At 36.2% G+C, this 22,066-nt stretch overlaps 1 protein-coding gene across 2 annotated transcripts in view; it reads right to left on the bottom strand.

The window, feature by feature from the left end:
• Window positions 1-22,066, bottom strand: part of PCDH15 (protocadherin related 15) — a 1,495,046-nt gene that overhangs the window by 15,841 nt on the left and 1,457,139 nt on the right. Inside the window, exons 30-32 of one of the 2 annotated variants that reach the window (XM_020978669.2) lie at window positions 13,712-13,930; window positions 9,498-9,506; window positions 8,367-8,525 (exon numbers count right to left, since the gene is read on the bottom strand). In XM_020978669.2, the coding sequence (XP_020834328.1) occupies window positions 8,367-8,525; window positions 9,498-9,506; window positions 13,712-13,930 (387 nt within the window). Of the gene's footprint in view, window positions 1-8,366; window positions 8,526-9,497; window positions 9,507-13,698; window positions 13,931-22,066 lie in introns of those variants that run through there. The other variant, XM_078150714.1, reaches the window with a different exon arrangement.

Consider the following 22,066-nt stretch of genomic DNA (forward strand, 5'->3'; position numbering starts at 1 on the left):
ATTTAATATAACTGACATGCTTAATGTGAGGACTTATAATTTAGATTAATGAAATCAACAGTAACTAAATTCATACTACATAAATCTTTATGGACACTTACAAACCTTCTCTTGATAACACTGACTTGAATTTCTTTATTGGAACTGAAGGTAAGCAAATATTCTCTTTGATGGGAAATCTTAGCATGAAATATTAATTAAGAAGAGGCTTGAATTGTGTGAACAAGCAAAATCACAATACATGTTAAACATTTGCTGAAGTAATCAACTGTCTAAAAAAGGCAACAACTGAAGATGTGTTTTCATTTTTAAAGTGAAAAGATAAAAGTATAACAAAGAAGGGAAAAGATGAGGAAAAATACAGGATAAGAGGTGGGACGCTCTACTCAAAGCTATAAGTGCATTTAGAAAATGCCACTAAATCATAATAAAGAAAGCTCTTTTATAGAAACAATAACTCTGGCTTACTTTCATAGTTATCATTCTTATTATCCTTTCATTTTAAAAGCATATAACATTATGTTAAGAACATAAGCTTTTCTTCCAAATGGGTTAAGAATTCTTCATTTTACAATTAAATATAGAACAAATCATACTACTCTGAAAATAAGATTTCTTTTCAGATGCACATGCATAGAAGGAAACATTATATCATCTTTAACTTTGAAAAATAACTACAATTAGCTCCAATTCTGAAGCCCCGAGGTGGCAAAATGGTAACCAAAAAGTAAACATATATAACTATGACAGTGACTTGGGATTTTGCAAAACAAGACCTCAGGGAAATGTGGACATATATTTTGTGCATGTGTGTGTGTGTGTGTGTGTGTGTGCACGGTGCACGTGGACAGCTCAAGAAGACCTTTCCTCATTTTACAATAACATCTAGAGCAAAGAATGCTTCTTTATATACCTAAGCAATACAAAGTGAACAAACAATATAGAGTTCATGGTGGTGATGTTAACCAAAAGTCTTTTCAGGAGAATCAAACAGAAAACTGCGTTCAGTCCTTGAGAAGGGGCAACAGTCTAGTTATTTTTGATGCCCAAACTTGCTCTCAGGAGTCCAATGTGATTGTCAACAACAGAGTCAAAGAAGATAACACCAAATGGTAGAAAAAAAACAGCACTAGAGTGCTGTGGATTGAAAGAAAATTTGATCCCCAAGCTCTTCAGTGACATAGCCAGAGCTCTGCTGCATTCGGTCAGCTGTGTTTTCTGTATTGGGTGGCTGAGGTGTGGCAACTGGTGGTGGCTGAGGTGTGGCAACCGGTTGGAGCCTGGAACTCTGTGGGGGTTCTGGGGTTTTTTGGCCTATGTGACTGTACATGTTTGCCACTGACTTCTCAATGGCTGCTAGGTTAGGGATATTTTTGAGAATGCCTTTCAGTTCTCTTCGAGGGCCTGGAGTTGGTTCTGGAACCACTGGGGATAGCTGCCTACCCAAAGAGTCCACTTCCACGGCAGGGGAAAGCCTGGAGTGTTGACAAACAGCTGGGCTGGGCAGGGAGCAGGAGGGAATGGGTGAAGCGGGAGGTGGCAGTGGTGGTGGTGGTGGGAGAGGAGGAGGAGGAAAAGGTGGCAGAGTGTTGGGGGGATTGGGAATATTTTCTATCATTTTCTCCCTTGTCTTAGGGGAAAGATGTTGTTGAGGATTGGGTTTCGATATCCAAAAAGAAGGTGGTGGACTTGGCTTCTGAGTCAATGGAGAAGATGTGAGAGGAGCATCAGCATGGGAAACAATGATTGGAGGTACAGTGTCAAGTTCAAGTGCATGGGAAACAGGTGGAAAAGTGGAAAAAGGAGAGAACTGGCACCAGGGAGAAGAAAGCAAGTGGTCGGTAGATAGCTCTAGCGGCTTATTTTGGGCTGGGGACCAGGTTGCTCTTCCATTACGATGCTTCCCTTGATTACTTTCCTGAAAAGTTTGCCCTTTAAACTGCCTGGCTTTCTCTGTCACTATCAGCTTTGTCTCTTCAGTTTGAAATGGGCAAAGGCTGGCACCCAGCAGATTGGACTGGTATCCACTTATTTCAGCCTCTGCTTGGAGGCGTTCATTTTCCCATTGGATAGCATCCATAATGACTGGCCTACTCAGAACCTCGTACATCTGCCTCCGAGTGAAGCTGGTTGGTAGAGTCCACGCCCGATGAGTGCTTTCTGCTGGGGATTTCCAACAACCTTTCTTGGCTAGCCTTCTGGGGGATAACTTGTCTAGCAAACCTGTTCTCCTCCATGGAAATCCAGGGCTTATGGAACTGTGACCTCCCCCTTCCACATATAAAGGATTGTGGGTCGTTAAGGGGTTCTCATCAGATAAAAGGGTGATGTTACTTGCAGACTTGGGGAGGTTATTCCTGAGTGATCCAGTTTTCCGAGCCTGCTTGTGTGCCTCAATTGCACGGGAAGCCACGTGGCTTATTACTCTTTGCCGTTCTCCTTCTTCTAAGACTGATTTATTTCCCCTGCTTTGTTGGAAATGGTACAGAAGAAAAAGACTTGAAAGAAAAGAAGATAATGACATGTAAGGAAACAGGCTGGGATACGAGGTTCACGAGAAAGCTGCTTTAAGAGGCATATGCCTAATGCTGCCCACTAGAAAAGGCCATACTGACTAGGGATGCAGCCAAAGCAGGACATTTACTTTCATTTACTTTCTAAAAGAGGGGAGGAAAGAGGAGTTTGATAACCTTTGAGCAGCATGAGCAATGTTCATTTACCAAAACCTATCTCTCTATAGACTTTAAAAAAACAAAAAACCCCACCAAAACCCCCCCAAAAAAGCTTTGATCAATCTAGCAGATGTTTTCATGTTCCCAAATAGTGTTGTTCCCACAATTCAATAAATTAATGGTCACAGGCTGAGATCATGGTGCACAGAGGCAAGGGATGTTTGTGCAAGGTAGAGGGATGCTGTGGTGAGTAGGAAGGGAGTGCTCACTATGTCCTTATGTGTCTTCTCTTTTCTAAGGACTTATTGAACATACACATTAGGGTGCTGTGATATGCCTTTGGAGAAATGCTGGATCACTGACTGCCTCATCACAATGAGTCTGCTGGGAGAGAAGCACATTGTTGTTTTTGGGTCAATATCTGGGAGGGCATATAGGGCATATGGGAAGACTTCATGTTAGAGAACTAGATTTTATGATAATGGGATCCTATAGGGAATATTTCTGCCCAACATTTAAAAGCAATAAAAGAACAGAACATCAAGATAATAGGTAACATAGGATCATAGATTTAAATCTTGATGGGGTCTTAAAAGTTATCTGGTCAGTTTCTTCATTTTACAAATGAGAAAATGGAGGCTTAAAGAATTGAAGTGAACTCATCCAAGGTGACACAGGCAGTAAATGGTAAAACTGAGGATTGACATGAGGACCTCATTTTGAAAGTGATTGTTTGAAACTATTTAAAAGATATTCAAATTAGTCTTGGGAAAAAAAAAGACTACTCTTCATAAAGACTGATAATAGTATCTGGCTTGAACAAGTATATACTTGTTGCCTATGAATTTTATGGACTGTTAAAAAAAATTCCAGCAATAAACATCAACACATGAGCAAGGCAGATAAAGGAAGAAGAGGGCATCTGTCACCTATCAATAGTATCCTAATTCCCTCAAGGCATTCCATCCAAGTGTGTTTTGGATCGAATTTTAATCAACTTTACTTAAAAGAATAATCTTCAAGTAAAAGCACAGGTCAAGAGTGCTCATACAAAGTCCTTAAGTGAGCCCAGCACAAATTTATGCACGTGTCTCTCCAGAATGCTTGTTGAAATAAGGCATTTGTTCTTGTGGTTACTGGAATGGAGCTTTCTCATAGAGGGCTAGGAAAGGGAAGAAATATATTTAATTCCTTAGCCTTCTATTTCTTCATCTGAAAATTAAGGCATATGAATGCATGAGCTTCCCTCTCTTGATCTCAGGATCTTCCATTTCAAAATCCTAAGATATTATAATCTCTTTGGTCCTTTAAATCACTATATACATACATACATACATACATACATACATACATATATGTATATATATATATATTTAATTTCATGAAATTTTGCTTAATGTTTTCAATTAAAATAGAAATGAGCAGAAGTCCAGAATTCTGTAACTTTGAACTCAGAGTTTTCCCAAATGACAGTAAAAGGAAGTGATGTATTTAGCCAGATTGGGACGCAGAAAACCTCCCATTTGTTTTAATTAGGGTTGCTTGTGTCCTGAATCACTATTCTCATTAGCACTGCTATGTAAAGTTATTGGTGTTTCCTTTCTGGTTCTGTTATCCACCGTGCAGGCACCGTTTATTTTAATGTATTATTGGACAGTACTGAGGATAGTGTAACCTTGTGGGATGGACCAGTTTCAAGATTAAGACACTGCTGATTATTGGGTCATTGATTTAGAACAGAAAGGGGACTCTGAGGTCATTTATTTCAATTCTTTAATTTTACAGATGATAAAAATGAGGCCCGGAAAGGTTAAGGAAGTTAATCAAGGCCACACGAGTAGTAAGTGGTAGAGCTAGGGAAAGCATCAAAATGGAGTCAGAAACTAGACTAGTGCTATAATTTATTGTGTGGGTGAGAAGCACAATAAAGGGAGGAAGAGAGGATATATCATGCTATAAATTAAAGGTCGCCTACACCAGCACTCAAGGAAACACTCAAAATAATCATCTTGGAGTTAGTATTGTACAGTGAACAGAACGCTGTATTTGGAGTACCAATCCTAGCTCTGCCACTTCCTATCTGTGTGACTTTGGACAAATCACTTCCCCTCTATAGGGATCAGTTTCCTCACCTGCAAAGTTACTGGACTGGGCGACCTCAAAGATCTCTTCAAGCCTAGATCAATCATCTTGGTGCTTGAGAAATTGGGTGGTGTTTAGACTTCAGAATACATGGAAGTACAGAATTTGTAGTCAGAGGACATGAGTTTGAACCCTATGTCTAGCCTTTAACAACTACAAGATCATAAGCAAATCGTGTAACTTATCTGAGCTTTAATTTCCTCATCTATAAATTGGGCATAATAATAGTAGTTATACTATTTTGTTCTCAGGGTCATTCTGGATTGATTGAAATATAATGCATACAGAATGATCTGTGAGCCATAAAGCTTCATTGGTGTGAATTATTTTTTAAGAAGGATTTTTCCTGATCAAACAAAATTTTAGATTTCCTCTTTGGGGTTATCCATCCATTAGCAACAAATATGCCAGAAAGAAATAAAAGGACAGACAGTTTGAAATGAACCAGAAATGATACTGTGGAGCTGGAATGGTAAATGAAGTTTAAAAAAAGAATAAAGGAATAAGCCTAAAGCCAAAGATGTTATCACATATGTTATCACATATGTCATTAAATGAATACCAGGAAGGACTCATGAATGGTAATGTGAGAGTCCTCATTACTTAATTATTTAAGACTAGACCACTACCACAGAGGGGAAGGGGACAGTCAATAAGCTGGTGAGTTCAGGAAAGCTAGACAGTCATTTTAGATAATCTGGGTCTCCAAATCAGGTATATTCCTTTATCTTAAATGATTTAAAAAAAAAAAAAAAAAAGTAAAATTAAGCTTTTCTCTCTCTTTTTTTTTTGACCCTTCAGGGCAATTATTTCATTATGGACCCACTTGCTCTTCTAGGAATTGTTTACCAAACTAACATCTATCTTTAGAATATGCGAATATGCTAGAGACACCATGTGGCATCTTTCAAGTAGTAGAAACTGACAACATGCCTAGATCACAAAGAATGGTTTGTTACTCTGGTGGACACCTGGTTGAACTCTAGAAAAGGTGGTAGAAAGAAACTCTTCAGGTTGACCATTCTCCTTTCCTTATAACATGCTGTCAAAGGAGAATCAATCAAAGGGAAAATAGAAAGTAGGTCCAAGGATTCATTTGAAAGTAAATGTCTTTACAGCAAGAAAAAAAAAAATGATTTAAAGATTGAGGCAGGAATTAATCTTCTCTACAATATCTGTTCTCTAGAATTGTCACAGAAAAATGGAATTGTATTTACGTACTGATGCCTATGAATCCAAAGGTGAGAGACAGAATAGAAATCATAGGAAAAAAATATTTGTAAAGAGACAATATGAGACAGGAATTAAAATAATTCAGTGATTTTTCTTTGAAGAGATGATATGTATTGTAAATGGAAATATGTTTTTGCATAATATTTAAACACAAAATATTCTTAATAATGAATGATAAGAGAAAATCATGTTGCTTTTAGATTTCTTAACACAGTTGATTACATTTAGTGTTTTCATAATGAATTTTAGGTGCCTGCCACATATAAATCAGTTTAATTTCAAAACAGATTATTGTTCATGATATTCTTCAGAATTGTTCCAATGCCTCTTGACACAAGATTTAGCTAATATGTGTTTACATTTAATGTGATTATAAAGAATATTCAGATGCCTTAATGAGAGACCTTAGAAAACACAAAACAGTATTAAAAATGCATGTCCATAATTATGGACTCCACATTAAGCTAGCATTTAATGGCATCTGTTGATATCATTCTCTGAAGCTTGATTTATATCAGTTTATTCCTTTCAAATATTTAGTTCATCATTCAAATGAGGCCAAATATTCTATAATCTAATACTTACTAAATGCCAATTTAAAATTTTAGACTGAGCAATTCAGAACTAAATAATTTAATCGTAGAATTTATTTCCAAGAATTTTCTTTGTCAAAACATCAAAATACTTGCATTAACAATGCTTCCTAAAAATTCAAACTACAAACCCATTTGTCCTATCCCATTTTTCCCCAATGGGTATGGCCCAATTATTGGTAACAAATGTAAACTGACATGACCAAAATATTGCCTTTCCAGAAGTTACTATACGCTATTCACTTCTTCTTATTTTTGGAAAGATGGATAAATGACACTGACATTTTAACTTAAACACAACCATGCTGAACCTTATAGATAACCACTTTTGACTAGACTACAGGTATTCCTAGGTGGATATGCAGAATAGGATTAGGAGATGCTAGATTAATTCCTGTATTCACCAATGTTTCCAAGCAAGTCTTTTATGTTCGTATAATTTTAGGGAAAATAACAATAAATTCTAAATAAGTGTGCTGTGCATTTACTTCTTTCAGAAAATAATTTTGATGTTATGTGAGATTTATCACAACCATATAATTAAAACGTGTATTTGTAATGACTAATGATCCCACGGTGGATTTTATATTTATATAGTTTTTTCTTCTCCAAGCTAATAAATGTGTATTTTGTACAGGAAAACAACACATCGTATTCCTTTCTCTTCCATTCCCACAATGCTGCAGTTAATAAAGGACTTTCTAGATCTGTCACTCACATTTCATGTTTCATCAGTTCTTTAAATCAATAAGGTGTCATCATTCCTATATTGTAACAGGGAACTGCTGAGTGGTTTCCTATGGGTAATAGAGCTTTTAAAGTGGTCAGAATATAAGGAAACATTATTTTTCAATTAACAGCTGTAAAGTCTTTCACCCTCATGTGTCATTTTAAAATAAGCAATTTATCTGTACACAGCATTTTCAAAAAGTATGTTCTAAACACTATCCTTTCTTTTGCCCCAACAGTCAAGCTTTTTCTAAGGCAATAGCAAAGGGTATTTGAGACCACCTTCCCATCACCAGCACACGAGCCCTTCCTCTCATTTAAATTTTGGAGGTTCTGTTTTCCAAGACCTAAAGAAGTGTTGAGAAATATAATGGCTTTAAGTCACTCCTGAGTTATTTCAATAATCTCAAATTTTGTATGGCTGAGATATTTTTCACTTCTGGTCTTCTATGATTCTGTATACCTTATTAAATCTAACTTCCTTAGAATGACACTCTAAATATAATATATGCCAAATACACTCAAATGGACCTGTGATCTTGTCACTGATGCAGATCAAAGTATTTGAATATATCTATAACAAAATAGTTCAGGTTGTGAAAAGTTTCTGTGCTTTACTTAATGCCTTCTTCCCAGGGAATCCTCCCTAAAAGCTTGCTGAATTGAATTGGGTCACATTTCTCACTATTAATCTGGCTTTTTTGAGCTCAATAACTACTGTCTTTAATTAAATCAAGTTCATTTAGCTTCATCAGTTCCTATATATAACTGAATGTTATTTTGCCTTTTAAAAGTGATCAAATTCAGGGAAGACTTACCCTCTGGGAAGTCACCTGTTAGTTTTTTTTTTTTTTAAGTTTTTCTAATATCTTCATGGTGGTATCTACTTCAGTGGAATTAAATGCCTGCCATCAGACAGTCTTTCACTAAGTTTATAAAAGAAAATAAAGATATCAGAGCTGTCTGCTTCCCTCAGGGAGGAAACAAGAATACTTACATTGTACTTCCACCCAACTCCTCGTAGAGATGGGGACCTCCTGGGGGAGCTTGTGGTGGTGGTGGAGGAGGTGCTGCTGCTGCTGCTGGGGCTGGGGCTGCTGGCTTGGGCGCTGCCAGGGCCTGCATCTTGGCTGTCTTGGTGCATTCTTCTTGTCGTCTTTGGGAAATTAAATATATATATTTTTAAGTTTCTCACAGAAATTACATAAATATGATAGTGTAACTTCTATCACTAACATTAATATGAGGGAATCAAGAGTTCAGAAAAAAAAACTCATTTATAATAAATTAACCAATTAGTATATGAGAAAAGACATGATTATTTTTATTGAAAAGAGCCTACCACAGGGTTATTTGAACTCTCCAGATATCCTATGGTTTTAAAATACTTTCTAGATCACTAACCAAATGACAAAAGGATTAGGAAGGGAGATTGTGGAAAAGCACAGTGGAATTAATGAACAGGGGAAAGTATTGGCAATAGGATCAAAAGACTTCAGGTGGAAACTGAGGGTTCAGGAGTCTCACCCTTTCCAGTGCTATGACCAGAGCAAGTTACTCAATCTCCTTGAATCTCAGTTTGTTCATACGTAAAATGGGAATAATACTTTCAATAGCTATTTCACAAGATTGTTGTGAAGGAAGAGTTTTGAAATATTAAAGCGTTGTAAAGGTATGATCATTTATTAAATTTCAGAAACTATTAAAACTAAGCATTAAAACTGTGAATTATAAGTGAATCATTTGGATCCTGTATCTTTGTGTAGTTTTTGACAGCCCACTGTGAGGGCTACCATTTATTTATTTGATTTGTTTACTGATGCCGTGCTTATTTACAAGTATCAAAGAGCCAGAGACAGAGTAATATGAGAAATAACACTTTCTCACATTCCACTGTGATCATTGACACTGTGAAGACACAGACAAATTTTAAATGTACAGAAGGGAAAGTGAGTCATGCATAATCAAGTACAATCTGCACCCCTCACGCACACACACACACACACACACACACACACACTCCCCAAAGTACCTGATATGCCTATTGGTATGAATTTAAATGTTAACCTCAGCTTCATTTTACATTTGATAAACCATCATGTTACCTGTAAGATAACAGGATACTTACACTTTAAACCTGTTTGATGAAGTAAAGAGTGGGAGGGAGGAAGAAAAGAAACCAAAGATTAGATAGGTGACATTTGTTATATGACTCAAAATTTACTTCAAATCTTAACATCTTTGCCCTATTGATCATGATGAAACATTAACAATATTAAGTCTTAAAACTCTGCACTTTTAAATGCATTTCTTTTATATCATTGCTCTAAAAATTTTAGAAGCAGCTATTTAAAAAAAAATCCTCCCTTTAGGAGAGATTTAAAAAAACCAAACAAACATAGAGGCTAAGTAGAATCAGAAGAAAATGGATTAGAACATGAATATATGAACGAGAACTCTGATCATGAAATAAGATATTAAAGATGACCTAATCTTCCTAATTGGCTTCTTGGTTCACCTGACCTGAAAATAAGAAAGGAGCAAAGCTGCGCGGCAAGACATGATTGTATTCTGGGCTTCACTTTGAAGCTGAAGTTTGAAATGGAAGGTGCCACCATTGGGTAATGAATTCAGGATCCTTTTTCATAATTGGTTTCTTGCTTTGTCCTCCATAGTGAATTTCAAATGCCCTTGTGAATAGCAAAGAATAACGATACTTCCCAGGCTTATTTACAAGCTGTATGTGTAGGCACTGAAGTGAGATTTTTAACTATTACAATTTTCCACTGGATGGTAGGCAATGAAAAACTAATTTTGTTTAACTGTTATTTTTTAAAATGCAGTAAGTAAAATTAATTCATTGGGTATTAAGCTGATCACTGAGCTAGAAAGCATTGAAGAATTCATCTACCACAGAGCACACACACAAATGTTTAAATATCAAGCAAGGCTTAATTATTCCATTTTATGAGCTTTTAGTGTGACATCTTGCTTTATTCAGGACTGATCATTGCAGGGTATGACAAGAAGCCTTTTGGGGGTGGGCACTAGAGTAGGACATAACAGGGTTACTTTATATGAGATACCAATGGAAAATAAAAGAAAAAAATTGTAATGCAGAACAGACAATTTAAAAATTAGGTACTGTGGAGATGACTCAAAAATTTATGAGTCAATTGGCCATTATTAGACTTTTAGTAGGCTAGATTTTTAGTGAGCTCATTGATTAATGAAGAATCCATTAAAATTGAAGCTAAATTTCATATTTTTAATCTCTAATTTTGGTTATTAAAACTTCTTGTACTATCTTAATGTAAAGCAACATTGGAATAGAAAATGCCCATGCCCAGGTTTTGTTTAGGGTAATTTTCTGTGATTTTATGCAATGCCCAATTTTTAATATATTACAACAAAGATCATATACATACCATGTCATAAATATATCATCTAACTTTCTCAAGGTATTTTTTGTTTGTTTGAAGTCACTCATAATCAAGATATGCAGGTCAGGATGGTTTAGTGGGAGCAGAAAATTGGATTACCAGATGACCTGGGTTTTACTCCTGTTCTGACAGTAAACAGTGTGTGACTTTGGGCAAATCATGATAGGCCTTAGGGGACACTAGAAAGTACACTGGATCCCACTCCTGTTACTTCCTGTGTAACCTTGGGAGACTCAATCAACCTCTCTGGGCTCCCGTCCTTCATCCTGTAGCCTGAGGAGGATGGATTAGATGAACTCTTAAGATCCTTTCAGATCTACATCTAAGCCAGGATCCTCGGACCTTAGGGGTCTCTGTGGCTTCCATTTATCTTTCAACAAAATGAAGAGTATTGACTAAATAACCTTGAAGGTACTTCCAGGCCCTATCTTTAAGTGAAGTACCATCATTTAGATGACTGCTGACAGAATTGGATTTTGGCTTATCATATTTCTCTTTCTGCCATCCTAAAGATCCTGGAACTCTTCTTCCTCTTTAATAGTTTACCATTTTGTTTTTGGATAGCTATCATTACCACTTGACATCAGTTTATTTTCTTGGCTCCCACAGCAAAAAGTCAAGCCCTGTTTTCTCTTCGAATTTCAATTTTCTTGCCGGGAAAGAGATGGAGATGCACTCATTACTCTCTAAAGCCTTCCTGGTTCAAAATGCCTGTTCCTTCATTTCCTTAAGATTCCCCTTGCACATGGTCAATTAATACCAATATTTCTTGTGAAGAAGAGGGATTTGTTCCTTCAATCTTTCCCATTCCCTCTTTTCCCCAATAATAAGTGGCCACTTCTATAGCTTGTATTTAAAACTGTAAGTACTGTATTTAAGTGCTTGTATTTAAAACTGTACTTAAAACTGAAAGTACCAAAAAGAAGAATTCATTTTCCTAAACTGTGTGTCATGATGCTCCCTGCCTTCCTCTTCTGAAAGTTGTAGAAATCAAGGGCCTGCTTCTCCCATGCTGACACCAATACGCCTGCAGTAGTAAATACATACTCATCGACTGAGTATATAAAGCAGATCTCCTGAGGAGGCCCATTGGTGATTAGTTGCAAATATCCTGTGTTGAAGAATAATGGAAGGGCTAACCTGCTGCTCTTAGCCAAGTATGTTTTTCTATAGCATCTAGAAGTAAAGGAATCCAGGAGGGAGACTTTGCGCCAGCTTAATAGAAGTTTAAAATAATTTTGCCTCTTTCTCATGATAATGATAGCCAACAATAAGAGCTAACATTTATCTAACACTGTAAGGTTTTTATAGGGCTTCAGATATATTATCACATTTGCTTCTCACAATGATTCTGTGAGAAGGACACTATTATTGTTCTCATTTTGGAGATGAGCAAAGTGATGCTGAGAGAGGTTGTCAGATAGGTAATTAACTGTCTGCTGCCGGATTTGAAATGAGGTCTCCCTGACTCAAAGCCCATGTACATAGGAGGCAGTTTGGTTTCAGGGTAAACTCTATTTGGAGTTAGGTGCCTTGGTTCTGAGTACTAGCTCCAATACTTACTAAATGTGACATCTTACGTGAGTGACTTTATCTCTCTGAGTCTGGTTCATCTGGAAAAGAGATGTATTTGCACTGCATGTAAGCATCGCCTACTTTACCATGTAATTATGATGAAAGTCTTTTGAAAGCCTTCAAGTTCTGTAATCTGGCCCATTAACAGAGTAAATTTCACATATTTTGGACTTGTCAGAGAATTATATCGGTGTTCCAAGGACCATTAACACATGGGAGTTATAATGGCATTCCAGATGTTGCAAGATGAGAGTACAATACACTCTGACTATTGCTCTCTATTTTGGACACTCTGCCCAGCATCTGCAGGCACGAAGCACCATTTTCCACTTATCATTCTCTGCCTGATTTGGCAGCAGGCTGGACTATCCATTTCCTTGAAGCTCTCAGTTAGTCTTCTTGCTGTGGTCATTTTATCTTGTTGGCTACCTTATGAATCTTTTTTGCCAAGAAGTGGCCTAGACATTAGTGTCATGCTCTCTGTTTTGTGTGAAAGTTCTGCAGGAGAGAAGATGACATTTCCAATAGTTGTGGAAGACAGTAAAGTTTAGGATGATACCAAACTTAATGTAGGGATCTTTAAGGTCATAGGTCACAGAATTTCAGAGTTGGAAGGATGTTAGCAGCTATCTCATACTTGAACAAGAATCCCTTTTATCACATACCCAACAATGAGATAACCAGTCTTTGGTAGAAGAACAAAAATGAGATGAAATCTACTAGCTTGGTATAGTGGAAAGTGTATTACATTTGGAGTCTTGATTTAAATTTCACCTCTACACATTTTCCATTGGACAAGAAAGGAAATCAAGATCTCGGTTTCCTCGTTAAAAAAAAAATGAACTCTAGTTCCTTTCCTACTTTAAAGTTACGATCCTATGAATTCCAAAGGCTTTCTATTTCATCTCAGGAAACCTGTAGTTGTAAAGGAATGTTTTCCTGATATTAACCCTATGCTTGCCATTTTCCCAACTTTTATCTCCTATTCTAATCCTATCCTCTAAGACCAAACAGAACAATCTAATCATTCTTCCGCATGTTGTCTACCCATTACAATGAAAATACTTTCAGCTTAGGGACTCTTTCATTTTTGCCTCTGAATTCTCATTACTTATCACAAAGCCTGGAATATGTAAAAGTTTAAGAAATGTTTGTTGATATGTTGATTCCATAAGCCAGGTCTTCAAGCACTTGAACACATTTTTCTTTAGTAAAATTTTCATAACGTTGGTTTTCCACCAAATGATATTTTGATAGACTCTCCAAAGTATTAGATGATGATTTCTTAAAGATCCATCGATCTCACAGCTTGACCTATACTTACTGTCTGTAGCTGACCAACACGACCAAGATGGCAGGAATACAACAGAGGATGATAATCATGGCTAGTGCAAGCAGTGCCCCTTCAGTATAGCCAAAAGACTGCCCATGTTTTTTAACCAACGCCACTGCATCTGGTGTGCGGATTTCCAAAATTCGTCCTCCTTCACCATAATATGGCTGGAAGTCTTTATTAATATCTAGCAGTTTCCCATCTAGGAACCTTCAATATTAAAACACAGAGACAACAATCAGTACCATACATTCCAGACTGTAAGCCCTTGGAGAGCAAGTGGACTGTCATTTAAAAAAAGTTTCCTTAGTATCCAGCACTGAATCTTACACGTAAGGAATAGTTAGAAAATTTTTTGTTGAATTGAATAATGGAGTGAAATTGTATAAACCACAACTTGTAAGTAAAAGTTTTTACAATTAGAATTAATGAAGATGTAATATCATAAAAAGACAGGCTGAATAAAATGTATTTATCAATATAAATGATGAATTACCATTAATATATTTAGATAAAATCAACAAGTTATCAAATGATTCCTAAGAGTTGGTAGACATGGATACATGAATGTTGTTGTCCTTTCTCTCTTGGCATACAAGTTGATTTGCAATAAACACTGATACATGTTTTCAGGTTTGGATGTGAGAATAGATTCCCACATTCTCTAAATGGTAACAACTCATTATATACATTGAACTCAGACACTGAAAAGTGGTGGCGTAGAGTGTAGTGTAGTGGAATGAATAAAATGTTGGACTTTGAGTAAGCAAGACCTGCTGCGTCTCAATTACTTCTCAGACACTTGCAAACTGTGTGATCCAGTGAAAATCATGGAAGCTTTCTGGCTATTCAAGGTCTTTCTACTGTTCCTCATTGTGAAAATTATGAGGTAAGACTCAGTGACTTCTTTGCTCCCTGCCAGCTTTGAATCTCTCATCTTGTAATATCAAGATCCTCATGTCTTCCCCTCTAATTACCCGCATTTATATTATCTCCCATTACTCAGAGGTAACTGAGATTTGGAACTGACCATTTACATAGGCCTTTTTCCTGTCTTATTTTAGCACTTAAACTAGGTCCTAACAGACCTACAATGCTCAATTCTAACCCATCAAGAAATTTTATGTGTCATAACCAAACATGAAACGCTCCTTGAAGAGACGTGGGATAAGAATCACCATCATCTCAGACTCTGGAACAAATCTGAAAACTCTCTTGCCCCAGAAAATGGGGTAAGATTAAGCAATTTGGATTTGGCCTTAATTACTGTCAACCCTTTCCCACTCAAAAAAATCATGCTCAACTTTGCACAAGCCTTTCTTATCCTGAAACCAAAGGTTATTGGTTGCTAGATGTGGGAGGTTTTCCCTTCTCAATCTCATACTGACACTCAGCAATGCCAGACTTCTTAGGCTGTATGTGACTCATGTCAAATAGAAGAATAGATCTTTAGAGAGTACTGCAAGCACTAGCATTGTCCTAAAAGTAACCCAAGCACTAGAACTCTGTTGATTCCTTGGGGCTGGTAGAGGATGGGAATGAACTTTCTGGAATAATTACAGAATGAGAGCACTCACCTCCACCATTTCATTTTCATGTCAAGACCCTGGGGATGCAAGAGGTTCTAGAACAGGACCCACGTCAAGAATTAGGTACAAGAGTTAGGGGGTTCCATTTGTCATACGGCACTGCCTTCAGCTCTAACATTCCATATGAACCAATGCATTCTGGCATGATGCTGAGAAGGCAGGTTAGCTGCACTGAGTTAAATTATTATGCACCTGTGATCATAATGCTGCATTCTATTGAAGGAATAACATCATTAAAGAGATAGGCCTTTGTCTCAGGAAGAAGCTTAGGATCACTAGAAGTACCATGCAATCTGAACAAATTTCTTCACAGCCTGTTTCTTTTGTATCTTTCCTGTTTGCTTATATGTTACTTCTTTCCATGCCCTCACAATTTACAAAGGCCTATTTGCTTCTTCAAACACAATCTCTCTGCTTTGGTAAACTCCAATGGTTCCCTGTTGGAGAAGATACACACATACCCCCTCCCCCCATATACATACATATACACACACACACACATACACACACATGCACATATATACATACACACATACACACACATATAACATGTATACATATACATACACACATATACATATATATATGTATGTATACATATATATATATAGAGAGAGAGACACACACACACACACACACACATATATGCTGGGCACTGAGCTCAGTGCTTTATAAAGACTGTCTCATTTGATTCTTTCAACAACCCTGAGAGATAGGTGTTATTTTTATCCCCATTTTACAGTTAAGGAAACCGAGGCAAGCAAGGGTTAAGTAACTTGCCTAGGGTTACTTAGCTAGTAAATGTCTGAGGCCGAATGTGACCTCAGGTGTCCCTGACTCCAGTCCTAGCACTCCATCCATCGCATCACCTAGCTATCAGTTGCCTCCAGGAGCAAACACAAAACCCTCTGTTTGAAAGCACTTTGTGACCCGGGCTCTTCCTCCCTTCCCAGTGTTCTTCCAATAATTCCCCTCCACACTCTCTGTTATCTAGTGACAGTGTTCTACTGTTGTTCTTCATACATGACACTTTATCTTGAGGCTTTGTGCATTTACGTGGGAGGTCTGCCAGTCCTCAAGGTTCTCCCTGTTCACTTCCAACTCCAGAACAGAATCCCACCTTCTACATTAGTACTTTTCCATTCCTCTCCCTCCACCTCATTCCTTCTTTCTGCTTTCACCTTTCAAAATTATTCATAATATGTATATGTATATATATATATATATATCCATACATGTATGTATATGTAAATATATGTATGTATGTGTGTATATATATATATATATATATATATATATATATATTGCATTTCCATAGTTTTTTGCTTGTTGTCTCCCCCACTGAAGTATGAGTTTGGTAATAATAACAATAATAATAACCAATATTTAGATAATGCTAATTATGTGCCAGGCAAAGTCAACTAAATAGTACAGTGGATAGAGCACCAGGCCTGGAGTAAGGAAGTTCTAATCCAGCCTAAGATACTTACTAGTAATGTGACCCTGGGCAAGTCACTTAACCCCTATTTGCCTCAGTTTCTCATCTATAGAATGGGAACATATTGGAGAGGAAATGGCAAACTAGTCCCGTATCTTTGCTAAGAAAACACCATGGACAAAGTCCATGGGGTTATATAGGATTGGAAGTGACTGAACGACTGAAGAATGACAAGATATGATAGACACTATGCTAAGTGTTTATAATTATTATCCCGTTTAATCTTCACAACAATCCTGAGAAGTGGTGCTATTATTATCCCCATTTTAAAGATGAGAAAACAAAGCCAAAAGGGGTTAAATGACTCCTTCAAAATCACACAGCTAGGTAGTAGGTAAAACTGAGGTCAGGTTTGACCTCAGGTCCTCCTGACTCCAGGCCCGTGCTCTAACCACTGCGTCACCTGGCTTCTGAAGACCAATATTCTTTTTGCCCTTCTTTGAATCTCCACTACTAAGGACAATACTTGGTATATTGTAGGCACGTAATAAATGCTTTGGTGATGCCTTGCTTGCTATATTATTCTTTTTTTAATCAATTAATTATTTTTTCATTTTTAACATTCATTTTTTAAAAGATTTTTGATTTGTAAATTTTCCCCCTCCCTCTCCACTCCCCTCTCTAAGATGGCATGCAATCTGATATAGGCTGTACATGTATGATCATATTAAATATATTTCCACATTAGTCATGTTGTCAAAGAAGAATTAGAACAAAAGGGAAGAACCATGAGAAAGAAAAAGCAACAACAACAAAAAAAGAGAAAATAGCATCCTTTGACCTGCATTCAGACTCCATAGCTCTTTCTCTGGATGTGGATGGCACATTCCATCTTGAGTCTTTTGAAATTGTCTTAGATCCTTGCATTGCTGAGAAGACCTAAGTCTATCAAAGTTGGTCATCATACAATGTTGTTGTTATTGTTCACAATCTTCTCCTGGTTCTGCTCACGTCACTCAGCATCAGTTTCTGTAAGTCTTTGCAGATTTTTCTGAAATCTGCCTGCTCACCATTTCTTACGCTACAATAGTATTCCAGTACATTAATATACCAGAATTTGTTCAGCCATTTCCCAATTGATTTGCATCCCTTCAATTCCAATTCTTGGCCACCATAAAAAAGAGTTGCTATAAACATTTTTTTGTACATGTGGGTCCTTTTCCTATTTTATGATCTTTTTGGGATACAGACCTAGTAGTGGTATTTGCCATATCTTTCTGTTTGGTAAGAAATATATCCTGGCTAAGAATATTTCTGGACTCTACCAGCCTCTTCATGGAGATGAACTTACTTTTATTAGTTTTCCTTAGGAAATCCATACTTGTTACTTGCCTGTTATTTATACACTTTCCATTTTCCCATACTTTGTTTAAGTTGTCCAAATACTTAAAAGGTAGGGTTATTTTAACCACTTGCCATATTTTCTCACTCAGGTGTTTCCTCTAATTTCAGGTTGATTCTTGACTTTGTTTTACAAAATGTCCTGTCTGTACACAGATAGCTGATGTAGAAATGTCAGCCATATTGGCAACCCCTCATTTCCTATTTAATTTCTCCTTTTCACATTTTTCTCTTCCTACTTGTTCTGCTTCTGAGCTCATCATGTCCCCTTGATGAATAGTTTAAAATTGTCTATATTCTTGAAGAATACACTAATATATATATATATATATATATATATATACATATATACATATATATATGTATATATATATATATATATATATATATTTTGGTATTCTATAATTCTTTGGCCTTCCTTTTAGGGGTTCTGAAAGAAAAATGAACAAGCTGTGGAGAAGGCAAAGAGGCTTCATTTTTCACCTATGAAAATGGCAGAGTTCAGATAGAAGAAAAGGATGAGCCTCATTAAAAAAAAATAAGAGTGAAGGGATTATTTGGTAATGGAGTTAAAGAAGTAAATGTTACATGAAATTCCAACTTATTTTCCATCATTGTCCCTTGTTCCCACATTTGCATTGAAATCAGCAAGGATTAAAAAGTAAGCATTGATTTACTTTGGGGGTTCTTCAGTTCTCTGTAGAATTTACTAGCTCATTCTCTGCAAGAGATTTTGATATATAAATTATACTTCCATCAATGTAGATTTTTAAAATTTTCACTTTTAATTTATATGAATATTTATCATGGATCTTGGAGTATGAAATTATGGAGTATCCCATAAAATTGTATATCTGGTTGCCTTTTTAAACAAGATAAAATCAACTCTACTGTTGCCTTTATTTCCTCATTCAAGAAGATCTGGTGAGGCCCCTTTCCATTTATCTACAATTTCCTGTGGCTGTCTGTTAGCATTTATAGAAAGACTATTAAGGCTATTCTGATTCAATGCCTCTTGTACTATACCCAGTCAATGGTCATTGCATAAGGATCTCACTCTTGGAGTAGCAAAAACTAAGTTGGCCTTTATAGACAAAAAACTGTCCACCTTCTGATGAGAGATAGTGAAGAATTAGAAAAGAGCCCCAGAGATTGAATGCCATTTTGTATTTTTCAGATTCATATAATTTTAAATCACATATGAATTATAAATTCAATCTAGTTTAACTATAAGTTAAACAGCTAATTTTATAATTACGCTGCCAGTAAAATTGTCTGTATTTTTTTTTTTGGTTTTCTAAGTGTTGAACTAACTATATGGAAGAGGCATTTCAGAACTAAATGAGTTACAAAATAGCTTCAATGTACATATTTGACACTGAACAATGATGGCTTTTAAAGAATAAAAAGGAAAATGTGATAACTGAATAATTAACAAGTTTCTTCCACACTTTGTTCCATCAATTTTTAATACTTTGAAAGTAGAAGTGATTCCATTAGGCCATGTATTTTCTCTAATTATGTGGGTTGCAATACCTACATGGCTAAGTAAATGTTTTGAGTTGTTACGACCCCAAGAAATTATGGTTGGCCTGGTCATATTTGAATATCTTTTTTGTCAGTGCCTGAATAAAGGCAGAGATGGCATTCTCATTAAGCATTCAGATAGCACAAAGCTTGGTAGGATAGTCTGCATATTGAGAGTGTCAAGATCCTTAAAGTTTCAACAGATAAGCATATTGAGTTAAATCTGTTATAATTACATTTAATAGAGATACATGGAACACCTTACATGGATTGGAAAACAAGATCAACTTCCCAAATACAAAATAGAGGGAGACGTGGCTAAAAAGTACTTACTCAGCCAGAGGTAAGCACATTGTGAGAAGGAACTGTTTCCCTTTCTGTGCTTATATCTCTAGAATCTAGCATGATGATTAGCATTTAGATTCTTAATAAACTCTTGCCAGTTTGTTGATTGACGTGAAGGAGATCTTACATGTTTAGTGGACTGAAAGTATAACATGAGTCAACAGAGTACTAGGTCAGCTAAAGAGCTACTACTATTTTGGACTCCATTAGGAAAGATAAAATAATATTTGGGACGACAGTGGTGATGGTCTTGCTGTACTTCCCCCTAGATATATAATACTTATAGTATGATGTTCAGTTCTTGTCCCCCCAATTTATGAAAGACAGTAATTCAGCAAACTTGAAAAATTCAAAGGGCATGAACCAGCATGATGAAGGGCCTTAACATCATGCTCAATGGAGATCAATTGAAAGAATTTAAAATGATTAGCTTGGAGAGAAATCATGGTACTTGTCTGCAACTTTGAAAACTCATCATGTAGAAGAGATTAGATTTGATATGCTTGCCCCAGAGGATAAATCTTAAAAAATTCAGGGGTTTATTGTAAAAACAAGAACTGAAAGAAGTAAAACAAAAACTCTAACAATTAGAGTTGTCAAGTGCCTATTGGATTGCCATAGCAAGTATTAAGCTCCTTCTCTCTTGGAGATCTTCCAATAAAGGCCGGATGACATCTTGATAAATATGTTATAGAGAGGATTCCTCTTCAGGTACACCTTTTTAATTTGAGTCTGGGAATGTCTTCCTTCCACATCTACTCTTACAATTTCTAGTTTCTTTCAAGGTTCACCTCAGGCATTATCTTTTCTATTATGAGGCCTTTCTTGACCCCTCTAGCTTCTAGCACGTCCGTAATACCTTACATTCATTTTGTATTTACTTAGATATTTTTATGTTATTTTCCCTATTATAATGTAAGTTTCTTGATTTGAGGGACTGGTTCACTCTTGACTTTATGTCCCCAGTATCATATTAGTACAGAACCTCTTACACAGCAAGCTCTTAAAAGCGTTTGTTAGATGAAATGAACAAGTCTTTCCATGTTGAGATTCTGAGGAAATATTACTAAGAATTATTCTTTTTCCTTAGCTATTTCTCTAACAATTTAAAAATAAATTATAACTAGTAAGAATATTTCAGAAAAAAATACTATTTCAAAGTAAACATATGGTTTTTAAAAATAATCAACTATATTTACACCAAAATTTAGGATGATAACCTCAGGAAAAATTGGAATTTGAATTTGTTGCTGACCATTAGATGTCACTGTAGCATAAGAGAAAATTCTGAACTCATAAGGCCATCATGTTGAGCTGTAGTAGAATTTTATACACAAGAGAATTTATAGCACTGACTTATTTAAGATTCTGTGTGCATTAAAAAATGCTCTTATTTCAGGGTTTTGTAACTCAACTGTTCAAATTCAGTCCATGATAAAACATGACATATGGCATAAGATCATGGACAAGACAGTTGTTTTTCTTCCAAATAAATGAAAAAAAAATCTTTGCTTAATGGATTTCATGCTGGTTTTGTATTTAAAATTCAAATCTACTATAATATTGACTGGGTATTCTGCAATTTTATAAAGAACCTTGTACCCTTCCTCTCTGGTTAGCAATGCCTTGGAGAGGAAATGACATGAGGTGATCAAAGATCATGTGATGGCTAATAAACTGAAAAAACATTTTAAAATGAATAACACAAATTAAGCCCCAAATCTGTCACAATTCCAATGGCATCTGGAGAATTGAAGGCCTTAAGTATGTATGTAGATGAACTGTTGGCCTTGGTATTTATGCAACAAACAGAATTGAGGCAGATTTTTAGAGCAGCAGGCTAAATGGAATCTATCCACTTTCCTCTTTGAAGTTCACTGCTACCTCCAAGAAAAAGTTCAGACACAGATTCAATATAAGTTGCATAGGACTTTCCTTGGGATCACTAATAAAATATATAAAGTTTGCATCCTATATGAAACATCTGAATTGAAAGAAGAAAATGTGCATTATCTTTTATATTGGAGCTTTTATGGGAATATGAGG

The sequence above is a fragment of the Phascolarctos cinereus genome, unplaced genomic scaffold (assembly GCF_003287225.1).
Source record: "Phascolarctos cinereus isolate Bilbo 61053 unplaced genomic scaffold, phaCin_HiC Scaffold_3;HRSCAF=262, whole genome shotgun sequence".
Taxonomy (NCBI): domain Eukaryota; kingdom Metazoa; phylum Chordata; class Mammalia; order Diprotodontia; family Phascolarctidae; genus Phascolarctos; species Phascolarctos cinereus.